Source organism: Drosophila yakuba, chromosome 2L, assembly GCF_016746365.2.
Source record: "Drosophila yakuba strain Tai18E2 chromosome 2L, Prin_Dyak_Tai18E2_2.1, whole genome shotgun sequence".
Lineage (NCBI taxonomy): Eukaryota > Metazoa > Arthropoda > Insecta > Diptera > Drosophilidae > Drosophila > Drosophila yakuba.
In genome coordinates this window covers 13,026,615-13,044,722 of record NC_052527.2, presented here as the reverse complement: position 1 = coordinate 13,044,722, position 18,108 = coordinate 13,026,615, and the positions used below count along the sequence as shown (strand labels likewise).

The window sequence follows — 18,108 nt, the reverse complement described above, 5'->3', positions numbered from 1 at the left end:
GCCAGTTAACTTAAGAGCGCATTTAAAAATTGAATTGCTTTCCATTTATTTAATACAATTTTGATTTCTGAAATATTTCATCTGTTTTTATTGATTCCATGATTTAGACTCTATTTCAGATCCTAGCGTTACAGTGCATCCGTTTTATTTGCTAACGTTGCCCTCCTCGTTCGCAGAATTATTCAGATCACTGTTGTTGCAAGTATCTCCAACGGATGCGCCAACGTTTGCGACATAAAGGGCGGGGTCTATGACCTTCGGAATAGGCTTTATTTCGGTTCCAAGTTCTTTTTCAATCCGATGCAGGTCAAACCGATCCTCGTAGGTTATCAGATTGATAGCAATACCTTAAAACGAAAGAATTTCGAGATAAGTTGACTAGTAAATAGGGAGAACACAAATGTAAATAACTTACCCAAATGACCGAAACGCCCTGAACGACCAATTCGATGCAAGTATGTCTCTGCCATTCGAGGGAAATCGAAATTGATTACTACATTCACGGCCTGCACGTCGATACCTCGGGTGAACAGGTCGGAGCACACCAGATTACGACAGAGTCCTTGGCGGAAATCGTGGAACACTCGATTTCTGTGTGCTTGGGCCATCTTTGCGTGAATATAGTAACAGCAATATCCAAGCTCTGTGATCTTTTTAGCCAATAACTCGACACGTTGCGTGGAATTGCAGAATATGATAGACTGATTGATTTGCAGCTTGGAAAACAGCGTGTTCAAGCAGTGTACTTTCTGGCGCTCTTGTACGAATGCATAGTACTGAGTGACACCCTTTAATGTTAGCTCCTCCATCAGGTTGATCTCGTAAGGCTCGCGTAAATGCTTCTCCATGAAATTCTTGACTGTTAGTGGAAATGTTGCGGAAAATAGCAAGATCTGTGGATCCTTTGGTAACTTAAGTATAACATGATCCAGCATGCCTTGAAAATCAAGCGACAATAGTTTATCGGCCTCATCCAAAACTAATATCCTGCAATGCGACATATCGGCAACTTTCTTGTCCATCAGATCTAGTATTCGTCCGGGAGTGGCAATAATTAATTGTACTGCACGCGTAGAGAAATGAAAAAAGTTACAATTAATGTGACATATAGTAATTGAACTATAAGAACCTACCTTTTTGATAAATACGAAGAATGTCATCCTTCAGAATGGTTCCGCCCGTTGTGACCATAACCCGGATATCAAGATGTTTCGCCAGCTCAATACATATCTGTGAGGTTTGTAGCGCCAACTCTCGGGTGGGGACCATCACAAGTGCCTGAATGTAGTCCTTGGTTGGATCAATTTGTTCTAAAACTGGGATGCAGTAGGCTCCTGTCTTGCCTGTGCCGTTCTTGGCCCGAGCCAGCACATCTTTTCCACTTAAAGCTATAGGAATAGCTGCTTCCTGAATTGGCGAAGGGCGCTCCCATCCCTTCTCGAATATACCCATAAGCAGTTCTCTTTTAAGGCAAAACTCCTCGAATTCATTGCCTCGCGTATCGGTCACATCCTGCAAAAAGCGATACATTTATTTGTTTGTTCGTTTGTGCTCAAATTGCTTAAATCTAGATATATTTTTTGTCGGCAAACTCACAGTTGTTTTGAATCGGTTGTCCTTTGGCGGCAGCTTCAGCTTTGATTTCCAGCCCATATCGTCACTTGTGTTTCCAGCAATTTGAAGATCATTTATAAGCCTGGATGTAAAGAAATTAATGAAATGGTTATTAATATACGGATATAGGCACTTGGTAACAAATTTGTGTTTTTTTTAAGAAATTGTTTTTAAGAAGCCGCTTTAAGATTTTGTAAATTAATTTTTTTATGTAAAGCTAATTTTTAAGCCATGTATTAATTAAAATATTTATATTAAGTTTGATTTTAATTCGGTACTAAATTTACCTAAAGCTTTAAATATACAATAATCGAGTTTAATAACTGGGCAATATAAAAGCTACTAAACTTAAGATCTTTTCTCTTTCGCACTTTAGTGGAGCAGAGAAAAAGAAACGCTACTCCAAATTTTAAAATGGCAGCCCACGAATAACTGTTCACGCTGCTGAAATGCAAAAAATACCTGTTTTCTTCTGATCTCAAGAGTTGAGAATCGCCAAATAGCAGTTTCACATAAATATTGCGTTGTTTTTTTTAATGATTTAAGGCTGTGCAATTATATTTAGCAAATTTTTTAGCGGTAAATATATCCACGAGTGCACATGTGCAACTACATATGTACATAGCTCTATTATACATATGTACATATGTTCCGCTAATACGTACAATCAAGTGAAATAAATGTGGAAATTACATTGTTTTGGCTTTTTCATTAGATAACATGTTCCGGCAGGTTTAGTTGTGCCTTAATACATGATGCTGCAAATATACAGATCTACGGCTTTTACATGTTTAATCATTTGCAAAAATGGACGTTCTGAAGCACAAAACTGCTTATGTTTTCGGGATCTAACCATAAATATGGCTAAATGAATGTGCATGCATATTTACGTTTGTAAGGGACACCAAACTTGGGTGCTCTTGTGAAAACAAGTAAATAAATATTAAATATACAAACCCCTTGCTTGTTAAATTAGTGTGCCCAGAATTTAACTTTTCAGTCATCATTATTCACAGTGAAAATTTAGTTTAGTTTGTTTAAAAAATGTATTTCGCTCTCTTTACTTTCGGCTGACTAAAGAAGTCACTGTATTCACCGATTTTTATATACTGCTCACGTATTCAACTTTGCGTTTCAATATAAAATTTCATTTAGCTTCAAAATAGTGAAGTCGCCTTACAACATGCTATCAATAATACAAATTTCTGATGACTCGGAAAATATTTTCACTCGGTGTAGATATTAAATCTATATTACCTCGACTTGGAACGTTGGAATGAAACAGTTTTTGCAAGAGGCTCTGAAAAAAAATGTCAATAAGCAATAATTTAAATTCACATATGGCGTAAAACAAACCAATACAAATTTCATATCAAGGCAAAAAAGATTTTAATAAAAGCATTTTAATTTTTCTTCTTTATAACAGCCATAGATAAATTTGTATATTTACATACTAAACGATTATTAATTTTAATTTGTGCAACAACACTCCGGACACGGCTAAAAAGACTAAAAACGCTACTCACTTACAAGTACATTTAAGTGGTACCTGAGAAGTGTTTGCTCTATCCTGTGACAGCTGTAGCAGCTGTGTGCCAGTGTGAACTGTCCTCATCTTGTTATCTTCTTCTAGAAGGAATGATAGGAAATTTGAACGTGTATGATGTAAAACATTTGACTTGAAGTTAAATTGATTGTCATTGTCATTGATTAACATTGTTGTTAATTGATTGTATTAACAATGTTTTCAGATATATTTTTAAAGTATTAATTATTAATTGCTCAAACACGCATTAGAAACTGTAATGCAATAAAATCTATAGCACAAAAAAACTTTTAGTTGTTATATCTCAGCACAATTGGAATTTCAAATTGGTAACCTTTCTTTAGTCCATTGATATATGCATTATTTTTACTTATTCCGTTAGTACAATCACGGTATACATGTATGTATATACGTATTAATATAAACAAGTTGCACTTTCGAGTTATACTATAAAAACAGACAGAAGTAGAAATTGCATTTGTGATAAAACTGGAGTAAAACAATCGGCAAGAAATTTCTGTATTTATGTTAATGTTAAAATATATACTTAAATATCCCTAACTGTATTTAGCTGATTCCTTAGAGATACTTGCATGTCCTTGTCTGTTTTTAGTTAATTACTTAGAGTACTTACACAATTAAAATATCCTTGTCGGGCTAATGCTTACCTCGCGCACCTATGTACACATTTACCATATCAATTTCGTCTTAATGAGCTTTGCCGAGTGGCAACAAGACCAGTCGCATTTCTCCTGCCATTAGAAGTTAGTGTACAAAGTCATCAATTGAATTGTGTAGCTAGATATGCGTAAAAACAACGTACCTAAATCAATATGGGACCATTTGGATGTATTGTTACCATCCGTGAGCACCCAGCATGCTAAGTGTTAAGCACTCCATGGGGCATAACTTATTTGTATAAGCTTACGAATCCATAAATGTATTCCCTATATACGTCGACTTGTGTCCGTCTGTGTGTAGGCCAAATGTTTACCCATAAACATTCGCATTTGCTCGCGAAGGAATCGCGAAGACTTCAGTTCAGTTCAGTTCGTTAAATCCGGCAACTGCATGCGGTTCGAAGTGTATTTGGTCCGATAACAATTCCTCAATGATAAGATATGAAAAGTCCGTTCTAAGAAAAGATACAAACATTACACAAGCTTGCAAATTGGTCATTGAGAATAAAAGCCAAGGCGTAAACAATGATCATCGGACTAAGTTTAGTGTGCCTGATTTTAAGTGGCATTTCAAAAGTGTTCGCCGTTCAGTTGTGTTGCGCCGCGAATTCGTTACTATTCAAATACCGCACCTCGGACAATGCGGAAATATTCCAGTGTGCTTCCGCCGACAGCAACCTCAGTGAATTTCCGAATCTAAGCCAAGTGATAGGCCAATTGATAGACCCAAAAGGCCTTGGATTAGAAAAAGCTACCAATGACTCAGGCCACCAATTCCCCTCACTATCAAGGTGCCAGAACTTCACCAGCCTGAGTATAAGTGATTTAGGTGAAGGCACGTTGAATTTGCGAAATAACTCGTGCATCGGGCTATTAAACAGAAGTCTCATCGTTTTATCTTGTGAATTTGAAAAGAATGTGCCGTCTCAAAGTGTTGGATTTGTAAACAAGTGCTGCCCACAGGGATTTATTTACGTTTCCGAAAATAATACATGCAAACCGGGCGAAAGCGATTTATTTGTTTATGCCTCCATCATCAGCAGTCCAATTATATTTTTTGATAACACCCTAAACTGTTCCGACAACAAAGCACTGGTGGAGTACACGGTGTCCTCCGGAAAAGTGCAATTCCATAATAATTCCCTGATTTGGAGAGATGGCTCCCAAAGTTTGCCGAGCTCCAAATTTTGCATCGAAGCTATTTATGACTTCGATGATGCGGATTTGGACAGGCGAAGAGTTCCGGAACAGAAATACCTGGTGCGTGCTTGTCAGGAAACGAAAATATGCCAAAAGATACCCTGTATTCGACGTTGTTGTGCCGAAGGTGAAATGTATGCCAAAGGAAATTTCAGTACCTATTGCAAAAACGATGGCAGCGATTTGAAGTTTGAGGGTTTTCAGAACCTGAATATCAACGCTAACTTCTCAAAGCCCACAGGTATGTCGTCAGCACTTTTATAGGCGTTTTTATTGGTTTTTTTTAGCAGGAAATGAGCGCCAATTGAACGCAGTAATCGCCCATTAAAGTCGTAAACTTAATTATCAAAAATATTAATAAGAAATGGAAGCAATAGATTTTGATGTTTTCCATTTGTTAAGGGTATAAACAATTGATTTCAAGTGCCTAGCAAATGTTTTTATCAAAGTTATTATCTACGTCATTCATTAGTGTTGACATTTTTCGTTAGCTTTGTCATTAGAATTATTTTTGTCAAACTTTCTTATCTGGCTAATCAACCTATGCACGACACATTTGCTTTTTATTGACATAGGTCAGATTTCAAAATGTATGTTCAATACTTTTCAGATTTCGGAATTGTTCACGGCTTGCAGTGTCCAAAGTTTCGCTTGGATCCTGATAATTTTCCAGATGATTCGCACACGATCAATCCGTCCAATGGCTCACTTATTATTCATAACACTTTCAAAACGTATACAAATACTCAATACTGCTTGGAAAGGGTCAGGCCCAATCAAAAGGTAAACTCCTTCCTATTTAAATCAAAATAGGTGTAATGTATTGTGTTTTATAACCCTAATTATTTGCCTTCGTTTCTTTCAGAGCAGCTTTATACATTTCTGTGCTTTGATAATAAGGTGGTAACTGGGGACAGGATTCGCTTTAAGATGTATCCGATTGGACTTCTCATATCCTGCTGCTTCTATGCCCTCACTCTGATTGTCTACATCTCAATTGCCAAATTGCGAAACCTTCCCGGGAAAATCCTCATTTGCCTCGTTAGCAGCTTGTTTGCGGCATATCTTGGAATCGCGCTGGGCCAATTGCGACCCACTTCAAATGACGACATCTGTTTTCTTTCTGGTGTGTACTTCAACCATTAAGTAATTAGTTGCTAATCCTGCTGGGACAGCAGACTAAAAGTTATTATCCCATAAAAGCGGATAATCGATTGCACTCGCTTTTATTATTACCCATATATTTATACTCGTGAACTCCTTAATTGTATAGAGGTATTCTGTCTCTTTCTCTTGAGCAATTCGGTTTCTAGAACTTAAACTAATAAAATAGTTGTTAAACACTTTTATTTAACAGTTATCAGTGCAATAGCTTTTTCATTATATAGTAACTATCATTTATAATATATTTCTTTCTCCAATCTCTTGAAGGTTTTTTCGTGTACTTCTGTTTAATGGCTGCATTTTCTTGGATGAACATCACTTCCTTTGACATATGGAAAACGTTTGGGTAAGTATAAATGCCTTTCAAAAGTTTCAAAAACGTAACAAAAATGTGTCCTTATTCTATTTGCAGATCAACGAAGATTAAGAGCTGCGAAAAGAGCGACCTTAGAAGGCAGTTTATTTGGTATTCGTGTTATGGCTGGGGACTGCCAACATTGCTAACTGGTATAACTATAGCTTTTACGAAATCTGACATTTTACCGGATGTGGTTCGGCCAAACTTTGGACACGGTCGTTGCTGGTTTACATGTAAGTTATAATGCTACCCAGAAAAGGATAAACCTATTAAAGGCTTTCTTTATTTTTGTATTCATTTCAGATGATTCTTTTGGATCAGCTAGCTTGTTGTTCTTTTCGGGACCTGTTGGCATACTATTTATTATAAATTTGGTTCTATTTGTGCTTACGATGAAGTATTGCAACAAAGTGAAAAATGAAATATACAAGATGCAGAGCTTAAACAGCGATAAGCCAGTGCTGAAAAGGCGATTTTTTCAGGACAAGACCAGATTTGTTATGAACACAAAATTGTGTTTTGTGATGGGCATCACATGGCTGCTGGAAATAGTGAGCATTTTGTTTTACGATCACAAGAAAACTTTCTTCTGGACCATCAGCGATTCGTTCAATGTGTTACTTGGTATCTTTGTCTTCATTATATTTGTTTTTAAGCGCAGAATTTATAACGAAATTATGATTAAGTTCGGTAAGTTTCTTAGTTCTTATCTACATCTTACTTAAATTAATTTAAATAAGTAATGTGTTCATTTCAATTATAGGCCTGCAATCGAGCCCGAGCACTGCATCCACTAGAACCCGCGCTGGCTTGACCAAATCGTATGCTCCAACTAGCACAGCGATGACCACGCTTCGATCTTCTCCAGGCAGCTGTGAGCTTAGCCGCCAACCGTCGACGAAACCAGAGAACGAAGTAATGCTTTAGATGGTTAAAAAACTTATTATTAACTATTTATAATTTGTAGAGCCTTATGAAACTAGTCCCTCAGTTTAATCGTAAATAATATGTGTATAATTTAGCTGTGTACTGGAATATTTATTTAATAGGTCATTTGCATTGTTTTTATACTCGTGCGTAAATGAATTTAATTAATAAAAAAATGCCGAATACATGACTTAATCCTATAACTCTTGTTTAAATAGTTAAACTACTTAACTATATTCAACCAATTACACCAAGTTCAAATACAGTTTTTCAGTTGTTTTATCAAAATATTTATTTAGATGACTCCCAAACACATTTATATTGAGGCGAATCCGATCCTGAATTATAAAAATATATGTATACTCCTTAGATTTTGTTGAACGCAGCGATGTCAACACTTTGGACAAAATCCTCCAATTTCTCGATCTCCTCAGTCAGCCAATCGATGGAAACCTTATCATCCTCAACTACGCATGAGATGCTGAGTTTCTGGATGCCAAAGGCAACTGGGACGAATTTAGAAGCTCCCCACAGCAAACCGTCCTGAGTGATTTTGCGGATTTCTGTCTCCATAACCTTCAGATCGGTCTCATCGTCCCAGGGCTTGACATCCAGAATGATGTTCGACTTGGCAATAATTTGAACTTTCTTGGCCTTCTTAGCAGCATAAGCCGCCAGTCTTTCCTCCCTTATGCGGGCCGCCTCTCCGTCCTCCTCTTCGCTTTCCGATCCGAATAGATCCACATCGTCGTCATCATCTTTGTCACTTGCTTCTGGTTTTTTCGCTGCGGCCTCTGGCTGCTTCGACACACCATTGGTCAGTTTCAGCTGAGCCTCCACGGTGTCCAAGCGCTTCACTACGGCATTCAAAAGCTGGCTCAATGAGGAAACCTGGGACTTCAAATCCTTGTTTTCACCCTCCAATTGGGACAGGCGCTGGGCCAGCTCGGACTTTGAGCCATCGTCCAGGGTTACTCCATCGATCTGGAAACACAAATGGCATTGTTAATTAATCAAATTCAAGGCCTCATAGAGTTATGCTAAGTCTAAGACTAATTATAATGTAAATGATTAATATACAGTTCTCTACAGTTTTAAGGAAACAAAATACCCTAGGAGTGTGATCAAATCATGGTTTACATACTGTTGAAATACAAAATAAATACCCGCCTATAAGCAAGCAAAAGTGAGGATATATCACAATAGTTACCTTTTCCAGCGAGTTTTGTATGTGTTCCCTAGCCTTTGCGATTTCGCTTACTAATGGGCTGTAGTGGCTGCGATCAGTTACCTTTAAAAATAAGACAACACCATTGATTACTTGTATGAACTGACATTTGGTGTATCAAATAGTTTACAAAGGTTTCAGGGAAATTAATAAAATAAAAGAAGGAGATTTTTAATGTACTGGAATCTACGTAAAAGACTGTTGTCATGCAAGCATGTTGAAATACTGATAAGCCCCATTCTAATCAGCCCAAAAATTGCACGTATTTTACTTATACAATGCAAGGCTATATATTTTGTAAATTTTTGTTGAGATAGAATACATCGTACTACAACCTTTACTTAACTATAGAATTCTATATATGTTTTAACGTTGTATTCACTAGACAATTTGTTTTTTGGCACAACAATTTTTATGAATATAAGAATGTTTTAGATGTTTTAGGTGTTAATATATCTACGTTTTGCATGTTATATTTTGTATTTATACCATTTGCGTCACATTTTTAATTGCCAAATGGTAAGTGTAGTAAGTATTTGGCTTGCAAATGTTTATTTCCTTGCACACTTTTTGTTGTATAAACTTTACATACAAAGTTGTGTGGTTTTAAAGTGTTCATCGTTCACCTGTTACATACAGTTACAAGAATATACATGTAATTTGCAATATGAACAAAGCAATTGAAAATCAAAGGCTGATAAATATAGACATCTTTTTTTAGATCATTTTGAGTGTGTATTGAAGTTAAGAACATGTGTGTTTCGGCGTCCTTGCTATTAAAACAAACAGATTTGCAATAAACATTGCCGAAACTATTCCGAATGCCGTTACCGGCCACGTGAAACTTGCAATCAACCTAAGTACTTATGATTTGGATTGTTTGGTGACTTTACCTTCTGGGGACCCTCGTAGAACCGCTTCTCGGCAAGATCGTAGCGACTCTTGTCAGCCCAGAATTTGTCCAGTGCCTCTACTTTCATTTTTAGTCTTTAGTTCGCAGATTTACTCAAACACGTTGCACAATTGGCCGAACAATACGATAACACGATCTGCAGGGAAAGCAGGTAAATCGATATCTATCGGTATCTATCTACCGATATCGCTATCGGTTTGGTTTTTTTATTGCTTAAGAAACGGTGGCATGGTATACGAAAATAATTATTTGTTTCAACTTAAAATTTAACACGTTCTCATTATTACTGCAAACTACTTTTTAAAGAGGTACAAGACAGCGCTCATGTCGGAAGTGGGAAACAATAAGAAGTGTCCGGACGAGAAAGAAAAAAGTCGTCTCTATATATCAAGATGGGATGTCTACGTAGCACTTTATCGATTTTTTAGAGGAAACTTATTTTTGCAAGGTCAGCTGATCAACAATTTTGGTTTTCTTATTTTACTGGTAAGATGTTGATCTGTTGCTGTTTGGGTGATCTGAAGCAAGTGGGCTACAAAGCTAATAGTACATTTTTACTTTACACCTTTACTTTATATAAAAGACTATCAACATTTTGAGTTAAATATTTGTGATGGAAAATAATCAACTCGATGCTATATATTACATCCAAAAACCTCTTTGACTTTATGTATGTGAATAAATGAATGCTTTTAAATATTACAAAATTCCGATCCAAGCTATTAGTTCTGGAAAAATAAATATAGTTATCATTTACAATTTTTTGCAAGCAAAGTAAAGGTGGAACACCAAATTTTGTTCCGATTTCCCGTTTCAAATTGAAGACTGCGTGGTATTTGTAACAATGAGTTCAGTCATATACCAGTCAGTTCTCACTTCGACTATTCGATAGCAACTACAACAAATTAATTTTTTACGAAGAAAGTGTTGTGTATTGTAACTATGTTATCATATTTGTGATTGTAGATCTCGGTGTCTACCGTTTTGTTAATCATTGCGAATTTTTGGTGCGTACTGATGTAGGTTCTATTTTGATTGGTTCTTAAGACTCCTTTCTAATGGATTTGATCTACTCAGTGATATGTATATGCAGAGAGCACTGAGCATTCCAGTGCACTGAGTTTAATGTATTGCCATACAAAATCGGTGTCGAAATGTTCGTTATCAACCAGTTATAAGTGTGTATTATAAGTGTGTACTATTTAAATTATATTTCAAGTGATGCTGAACATGGTAATTTTCGTTGCGTGTATTACATACACTCGTCTAAATCAGGTGGGATATTTATACCACAGCATAATTGTGATGACTCCATTTAACATATGACTATTTGTGTTTTTTTTATAATTATCTAGAAGTGTTTGTATAAATGGGTTTACGTATAAAAATGTCGCAAGTTATGCAGTAAAAATTTTATTTGCAAACTTATTCCACTTCCCTTGGTATACAGATGTGTGTTGGTACGTGTGTGTGCGCGTATGTGTACATGTACACATATGAGAGCAATTCGTGGTTTTTCAGTAAGGAAATCTGCAGTTTGACGCAAGTTTTATGAGGTGCCCCTTTTGCCAAAGTGAAACGCTGGTTGTGGCTTGCCACACGAATATATAATTCTTTTTAGCTGTAAAGTTCGTATGCGAGAAGCGAAAGCGCATAAACCTGTAAGTGGAAACAATCCAATTCATGTTCATTTTATGAATTCGCTAGGCGTAACCACTTGATTTTGTTCTAAAAGAGTGTGGCAACGCCTGTGGCGAAAATAGTCTCTTATAAAGAAAAAAAAGTTTAAACCTAAATCTGCACCTTTTTTGTACACTTTGTGTACCTAATCAATCAACATTTCAAGGTACCTATAGGGACAAAAAAAATTCCTTGATACTTTAATCGATTGTCGCTTTGGGCTGATAGTCTGGATCTTCGCCATTTTGACGTTATCGCTCTTCACTTTTCAGTGTGACCGTTCTTTAATTGGTCCTGCAAAAAAAGTAATGTACCAGGTACTCCTATATTAAAGGCAAGGTTAGTTTTTCTAGATCGTGAAGTCGATCTGTGCACGACCTTCCCGATTTTGAATATTCAAGGGCGTGACAGTTTTTAAGTGTTAAGGGGGCGTGGCTATCTGCTGTTTGGTACCTGAAATCTTGACGTTTATACGGACAGACAAAAAGGATACAGCTATATCGACTTGACTAGTGATATAGACTATATATGTGTACTCCATAGGGTCGATTGTAAATCTACCTGCAAATCCTTTCGACGAATCTAGTATATAATTGTATTCTACGAGTAAGGGGACGTTACACCCTAAATAAGTTTTTAAACTGTGTGTCATAGGGATCACGACTTTCATACGGACGGACAACCACACGGACATGGCTATATCGACTCTACTAAAGATAACTAAATACTTTTCAAGAACTACAAAAAAAATATTACACAATACTTAGATTAGTTTACTCATCACTCACTCTATTCGGTGTTGATCTCGACGTTCATATGAACGGACAGAAATACGGACACAGCTGGATCGACTCCTAGTCAAGATATTCTGCTCTTTATAAGGTAGGAAACCGACCATTTCCGTAATACGATCGGCTATAAAATATCCAAATCGTTTAGTTGATTTTTATTTTTGAGTCAGATCTAATTAAGTGGACTTGCTTCTACGTAAAATATTATTGAAAAATAAGTAAAAAATGTTAAAATAATCTTCTTATACGGTTTACTAGGGTATACCATCGATAACATGAAATAAAATAAATTTTTAATTCATTTTTAGTGACAATGGATGAAAAGGATAAAGCTCAACACAACATGATATCCAACCTACCGCTTTTGTTTGCGAACGGATATCCAACATCCCTAGAAAAAATAACGGAGTCCCAGTTAGAAAATTTTATTCCCTTCATGGTGCAATGCTCTTTAGGACATATTAACTTACCAAAGAAAATAGATTGCAGTGAACCAGAATGGTGGCCCGAAAGCGCTCCTTTCGAGATTCCGCTCAAAAAGCCGAAAGCATTTGTTGGGGTAAGCTTTTTTTCCCATACCTTTTTTTTCTATGGCTTATAAATAACATTCACCCCCATAAATTACTAATATGCACTTGTATCTCTTTTACAGAATTGGATGGAAAAAATGAAAGAAATTGTGGTCATATGCTATCAATTTCATAAAAGCTTATTTCTTTTGAGATTTTGTAATGATTTAGCTGCGTATGAACACGCGAGCTTGAGATTTATAAACAATTATAACTCAACAACTTCATTGTATGACAGGAGAAACAACAAACTGTTGGTTACCTTTCGAAATGAAAACATGGTAAGTACTTTCTTATTGCCTTAAACCATTGGGCTTCACAATCTTTTTTTTCTAAATTAATGTGCAACGAATATTATGTGTACTTTACAGTCATATGATAGACAACAAAAGAATAGGAAGTGCTTGTTGCTGCAAAAGAACAATAGTTCCATTAGTGAAAACGTACAACATATGATGGTTGAGCCACCCCCTTTTGATATATATCTATGCGACAACTGTGATGCCGAACTTTATTCTAAAGAAGCTATACTCGTAAGTTGATTACCATGCCAATTTTAATAAGTAATAACATTTTGGCCCTAACAACTCATTTCTGCATAACAGGAACACGAAAACATTTGTTGCATGGAAGATGACGTTATACTTTGTGATTCCCCTGAGCCAGATAACAAATGTGACGGGAAAAATGAAGATATCGAACTGCGCAACGCCTTTCTTTTAAACTTTAACCTGCAATCCAAATTCTCAGATAACAGTTTATGTAAAGAAAAACAGAAAACCTATTCATTTAGCGAAGAAACATCAACGGAAACATCAAACAGAAAAAGGCGTCTACCATCACGGAGAAATCGAACGGTTCACTCGTTTAGTAGGTGTTCCTTTATCCCAATATCATCACCTGCAGGACAGCAATTGTTAAAGTCGACAAAACAAACAATATCAATGGAATATATTTCGGAAAGACAGGAACGCCTGGATCGGTTTTGTTACACACCATTGATCATAAAATCAAATACCAGGCAAAAGTATTTTGAGAAAAAATCAAACACTACCGTGCACTGTACATTTAAAAAGTCGCATGAACATAACTACCACATATATTCTTTTCCGCGACGTCAATTTGTTAAACGCAGAGACACTACTGAGAACTTTTTGTTTCTAAACTCTCCGCTGATTAAGCAATGCCGTCCAATATCAGTCAGATTGAAAAAAATTTCGGAACACGTAATGGAAGAGCAAAATCACACTGCAAACACAAAACTTAATATAAGACTAACGCGCCACAATTCGCTTAACTCGCACTGGAGGATTTCACCTACCAAGGAAGTAGTTGTTGATACAATTGACTTATGCTCCTCTGACGACGATGAGCAACAAGAGCAAACAACGGGCTTGCCAAAAAGACTTGGCTCGGATGCACTTACTATAATAAAACTCACGCATAACAACAGAAAGTCAAGCAGGCGGGCTGTTGAGCCAAGCAAATGTGCTCCTGAGCCAGAATCAGTAGTCGATACTTCTGTTAAGCCGCTACAGCAATCTTTATATATATTTTCAAACTATAAGGCTAACTCTGTAATTAAGCGCTGTACTGTTGACTCGATATCTAATCATTCATTGGTTAGTTCTCTGAGTACATCGAATACTTTTTCCGATTCTCAAGGACACAGAAAGGAATACAATCAAGAAAACTGTAATTTCTCTAAGAACTTGGTCGCACTTACAGACTGGTATGCTCATTCGGCTAATTCGGAAAAGAGCACTACAAATCAGACTACTGAGAGTAGTACGTTTGAAGCAATTTCCGCGGCTCCGCCTTTTAATAGCAGTGGGCGAATAATTTCCATTGATTTAACTTCATAGACATTTTAATTCATAGTTAAGTTAAGGAATTGTTATTTTACAAGAAACCCTAAAATAAGAATTATCATATTTGAATAAATAATTTGTTTAAATACTTTTATATTTAATGTCTTTATTTATTTTCTACGGAAAATTGGGGGCGTACAATAGAAGAACGTTTAGGTAGATATAAAAGATATAAAAGCGATAAGATTTAAAGAGTTAAACGATGCTCTGCTCGTTTAAAAGCAGTCAAATTAATACGAGACCTTCCCCAGCTTATCCGGTTGGGTGTGAGTCGCATTATATTTTTATTACGTCATTACAATTTATTAAGATAATTAGATGATTGATAATTGAACCAGACTTTTTAGTAGGTCTGGTGTACTCTGTTTTTTGTGTACCCCATACCAACAGGGGTTGTATCTAGTGGTACAATTAACACAATAAATCTAGTCATGTCCGGCCGTAGGCCCGATTGTCCTTTTTGTCCGTCCGTATGAACGTCAATACTTCGGCATAGATCAAGTAGTGCCTAATGAACTAAAAGTATAATTTTATAAGTATAATTGTAAAGTATAATGGTTATAACCAATTAATATGACGCATTGCGATAGTTGATGTACACCTCCTTAGAGTTTGCTCAGCACATTTACTCTTCTCAAAGCAACTTTTCTGATGTTACCGAGAACATTTACCATCGGGGGCAATTTGTTGGATTAGTATATACATAAAGTTATCAACCACTCAAATTATGTCCACGAAAGTGGCAAAGGCCCTCTGTATAAGCAGATTTTTCGATGAAATTTGCGATTCAGCTGTACACGTCAGCTGATTTTGGTTTGGGATATCGAGTTTTTTATCGGTGAAAAATCCATTCATTCCATTGGGATGCGGGATAAGGAGACGTTTCTCTTTCACACAGTTCCACTCCATTTATTCACACCGTAAGTTTTCTAACGTACGTTTGAATAGATTCCAAATATGTGTAATACAAAAATATAAAAGAAAACATATTAAATTAAATTATATGTTAGACATTACAAGAATTTTTACTGACGTACGTCCCAGAAGCAAACGAAAAAATAAGCGTTTCCCACTGGGAAGAAAAACATTCCGATAACCTAAACTATATGTTCTTAATTTCTTGTGAAATATATGAATGCCCAGTAAAATAGTATTGACGTATAATATTAAATGTAGTATACACAGTTAAATATAAAATTCTATTTTCATTTTTGTCGTGGTTCCCCGTTACTCAAAGGTAAAAAATCTAAACCGTCATCACTGAATGCGATATTTTACAGCCAAATAACTAAATTGAACGATTAAAATGTGGATGTGTGCACGGTGCACCCTGTATAATCGCGGATTGCTTGCTTTCATATCTATGAATTAGTTTGGTATGTAAAGTCGTATACAAGAAATGGTGTTTGAAACCGAAGCGATTTTACTGTTCCTCATGGTGTTGTCAAAGAAATTTTCGCTATTAAATAATTAATTGATGAGTGTGTAAGTTGAAAATGTGTTTATTGTTTACAAAAACGGCGTTTGGACGAGTGATTAAGTGAAACAAATACCAGCATATATATGTATACAAAATTTCGCTCAAATGTGCTATTGACAGCAAATCAGTATTTCTGTACATAAACGTTAAGTTGGCTAGCTAAGTTTTTGTTCCTGACAATGAACAGTGCAAACTACAAACATTAAATATTGATTAATCTATCGGCATAAGACCGCAGTTTGATACACACATATATGTACATAGCAAGCGTTCGTTGCGACTGTATGTATGTATGGTAATTTGGGTGTTTTACTTATGTACATACGTATGTGGCGTATATAATCCATTTGTATGTAATGACAGCTGTGCAGAATGCAATGTTTCAAAAATAATTTCGAATTGGATCGGATCTTAAATTCCAGAAGTAATTCTTTTTGCTGATTGTCTGTCGCTATTTTTGCATCCGCAAACGGCAAAAACTTGCCTGAAAAGCACGTTCTGTCATCGATTGATAAAATAAATATTTTATTGACTTCATGTGAAGTCTCTGGATGGAAGTATTAACATTTTTCAAAATCGGTGTGATTGAGTTAAAAGACATTTATTTCAACTTTCTATTTAGTTTTATACCATTAATCTGTAGGTTTAAAAGTTTTTTTAAAAAAATTAATTGAATTTTTTTAACTTTTTCTAGCTATTTATATGTGGTTAATGCGTTGAGTTTATGGTAGAAACACGGCAATTATGGAGTTCCACGACTAAACTTCATTTTTGCACATTTTTAAAGGTGATTTTGTAAATATTTGGCATTATTTACGTCTATCAATACACGTTTTTTGTATTTTTCAGGTTTAAACCATAAACAGGACCCATATGCCTTCTACGACTTAAGTCATCCACATTATTTGCAATGAATGCAACGTTCCATTCATACAGAGATATACTAGCGGCACATCACCAAGACTCATCTAGTCCTGAGAACTTCGCCCCCATAGTAATTGACTATAGAAACTCAAACCACACAAAGGACATTGTGGAGACCAACTCGAATATCTCATCGTCTCAGCTATCGTTCATGGACGAATCTTCAAACGATTTCAATAATCAGCAGTTAATTCATTCCAACTCCCTTATTAAAGTGTGTGGTGGTTGTGGAGGTAAGTTTCTCTCAATTGAACACTAATTGATTGCCCTCCTATTTATCCATGTATATATGTATGAGCTGCAATAACTTAACGTACTTCTCTTCTCTTATTCGCTTTCAGATAAAATAAGTGATAGATATCTTTTATACGCTTTGGACAGATACTGGCACAATGGCTGCCTCAAATGTCACTGTTGTGGAGCGATGCTAGCAGAAGTGGGCTCCAGCTGTTTTACGAGGCGAGGCCTGATTCTTTGCAAAAAGGACTATTCCAGGTACGAACTCGAACGACCGCCAAAGTCTGGCTACTTGCAATCCATCTTGAAAACATGTTGCCTACTTATCGGCAGCAACAATTTATGTTTTTATGTTGTTGATATTAGGATCTGATACATTTAAACTCATTAAAAATAATAATATTTCTTTTCCAGCATGTTTGGGTGCTCCGGAGTTTGTTCTGGCTGCGGGGAAACTATACCGCCAAGTGAACTGGTAGCGAAAGCACTCACTGGAATAAATAATATCGATTTACAAAATCAACAAAAACAAATAATTAATTGCGTATTTCATCTAAGGTGCTTTAGTTGTGCTAAGTGTGGATCCAGTCTGCGTCCTGGTGATAGGTAAGCATATCAACAAAGTCTAAACAGCTCATAATGAGGAACCAATTTGTAATCTAATTGCATTTTTGCAGGTATACTATGTTAGGAGCTAGCTTGGTGTGTGAGCAAGATTGGCACAAATTACTCAAGGGCCCCGCCAACTCGAATGGAACGCTTGGACAAAGGAAAGGAAAGGTCGGAAGGCCCAGAAGATCAAAGGACTAATCAAACTTAATGTCACATAAAATATACATATATTTTAGAACATAGTTCATATTTTTAAATTACCTATAAAAATGTAATTAAATCATAATATAAAACACGACCTTCATTTAAGTGAG

General features: G+C 36.1%; 5 protein-coding genes and 2 long non-coding RNA genes across 17 annotated transcripts; 3 read left to right on the top strand and 4 right to left on the bottom strand.

Moving 5' to 3' along the window:
- Positions 1-64: 64 nt before the first annotated feature.
- Positions 65-2,781, bottom strand: LOC6527985 (ATP-dependent RNA helicase me31b). Its single transcript, XM_002089016.4, has 5 exons — positions 2,572-2,781; positions 1,597-1,696; positions 1,134-1,512; positions 416-1,063; positions 65-347 (listed from the first exon to the last, which is right to left on the bottom strand). The coding sequence occupies exons 1-5, from the start codon at positions 2,619-2,621 to the stop codon at positions 145-147; spliced, it is 1,380 nt and encodes a 459-aa protein (XP_002089052.1). The 5' UTR covers positions 2,622-2,781; the 3' UTR covers positions 65-144.
- A 266-nt stretch (positions 2,782-3,047) lies between these two features.
- Positions 3,048-4,063, bottom strand: LOC26535572. Its single transcript, XR_005560358.1, has 3 exons — positions 3,984-4,063; positions 3,829-3,912; positions 3,048-3,243 (listed from the first exon to the last, which is right to left on the bottom strand). It is a non-coding gene; the product is annotated as an uncharacterized LOC26535572 (long non-coding RNA).
- LOC6527984 (G-protein coupled receptor Mth2) lies at positions 3,371-7,689 on the top strand. 3 transcript variants are annotated; one of them, XM_039371423.1, is made up of 7 exons: positions 3,371-3,489; positions 5,651-5,823; positions 5,906-6,166; positions 6,472-6,550; positions 6,617-6,795; positions 6,866-7,252; positions 7,326-7,689. In XM_039371423.1, exons 3-7 carry the CDS (start codon positions 5,971-5,973, stop codon positions 7,487-7,489), a joined length of 1,005 nt encoding a protein of 334 aa, XP_039227357.1. In that variant the 5' UTR covers positions 3,371-3,489; positions 5,651-5,823; positions 5,906-5,970; the 3' UTR covers positions 7,490-7,689. The 3 variants fall into 3 exon arrangements, with proteins under 3 accessions (XP_039227357.1, XP_015054498.1, XP_002089051.2); XM_002089015.3 differs by lacking the exon at positions 3,371-3,489 and adding an exon at positions 4,114-5,281 and having other exon boundaries at positions 5,911-6,166; XM_015199012.2 differs by lacking the exons at positions 3,371-3,489; positions 6,472-6,550; positions 6,617-6,795; positions 6,866-7,252; positions 7,326-7,689 and adding an exon at positions 3,839-5,281 and having other exon boundaries at positions 5,906-6,097.
- Positions 7,690-7,755: 66 nt separating this feature from the next.
- On the bottom strand, positions 7,756-9,768 carry LOC6527983 (probable elongation factor 1-delta). 2 transcript variants are annotated; one of them, XM_002089014.3, is made up of 3 exons: positions 9,611-9,767; positions 8,700-8,780; positions 7,756-8,473 (listed from the first exon to the last, which is right to left on the bottom strand). In XM_002089014.3, exons 1-3 carry the CDS (start codon positions 9,695-9,697, stop codon positions 7,856-7,858), a joined length of 786 nt encoding a protein of 261 aa, XP_002089050.1. In that variant the 5' UTR covers positions 9,698-9,767; the 3' UTR covers positions 7,756-7,855. The 2 variants fall into 2 exon arrangements, with proteins under 2 accessions (XP_002089050.1, XP_015053856.1); XM_015198370.2 differs by lacking the exon at positions 8,700-8,780 and having other exon boundaries at positions 9,611-9,768.
- A 717-nt stretch (positions 9,769-10,485) lies between these two features.
- Positions 10,486-14,635, top strand: LOC6527982. 6 transcript variants are annotated; one of them, XM_015199017.2, is made up of 6 exons: positions 10,502-10,637; positions 10,850-10,905; positions 12,410-12,660; positions 12,754-12,951; positions 13,042-13,203; positions 13,276-14,635. In XM_015199017.2, exons 3-6 carry the CDS (start codon positions 12,415-12,417, stop codon positions 14,533-14,535), a joined length of 1,866 nt encoding a protein of 621 aa, XP_015054503.1. In that variant the 5' UTR covers positions 10,502-10,637; positions 10,850-10,905; positions 12,410-12,414; the 3' UTR covers positions 14,536-14,635. The 6 variants fall into 6 exon arrangements, with proteins under 6 accessions (XP_015054501.1, XP_015054503.1, XP_015054499.1 ...); XM_015199015.2 differs by lacking the exon at positions 10,850-10,905 and having other exon boundaries at positions 10,486-10,637; XM_015199013.2 differs by lacking the exon at positions 10,850-10,905 and having other exon boundaries at positions 10,502-10,649.
- On the bottom strand, positions 14,628-15,547 carry LOC120320797. Of its 2 annotated transcripts, none has more exons than XR_005560357.2 (2): positions 15,107-15,547; positions 14,628-15,057 (listed from the first exon to the last, which is right to left on the bottom strand). It is a non-coding gene; the product is annotated as an uncharacterized LOC120320797 (long non-coding RNA). The 2 variants fall into 2 exon arrangements; XR_005560356.2 differs by having other exon boundaries at positions 14,628-15,049.
- Positions 15,548-15,878: 331 nt separating this feature from the next.
- On the top strand, positions 15,879-18,098 carry LOC6527981 (LIM domain transcription factor LMO4.2). 2 transcript variants are annotated; one of them, XM_015199018.2, is made up of 6 exons: positions 15,879-16,026; positions 16,716-16,808; positions 16,871-17,178; positions 17,287-17,440; positions 17,597-17,788; positions 17,860-18,098. In XM_015199018.2, exons 3-6 carry the CDS (start codon positions 16,932-16,934, stop codon positions 17,990-17,992), a joined length of 726 nt encoding a protein of 241 aa, XP_015054504.1. In that variant the 5' UTR covers positions 15,879-16,026; positions 16,716-16,808; positions 16,871-16,931; the 3' UTR covers positions 17,993-18,098. The 2 variants fall into 2 exon arrangements, with proteins under 2 accessions (XP_015054504.1, XP_002089048.1); XM_002089012.3 differs by lacking the exon at positions 16,716-16,808 and having other exon boundaries at positions 15,880-16,026.
- Positions 18,099-18,108: the final 10 nt, after the last annotated feature.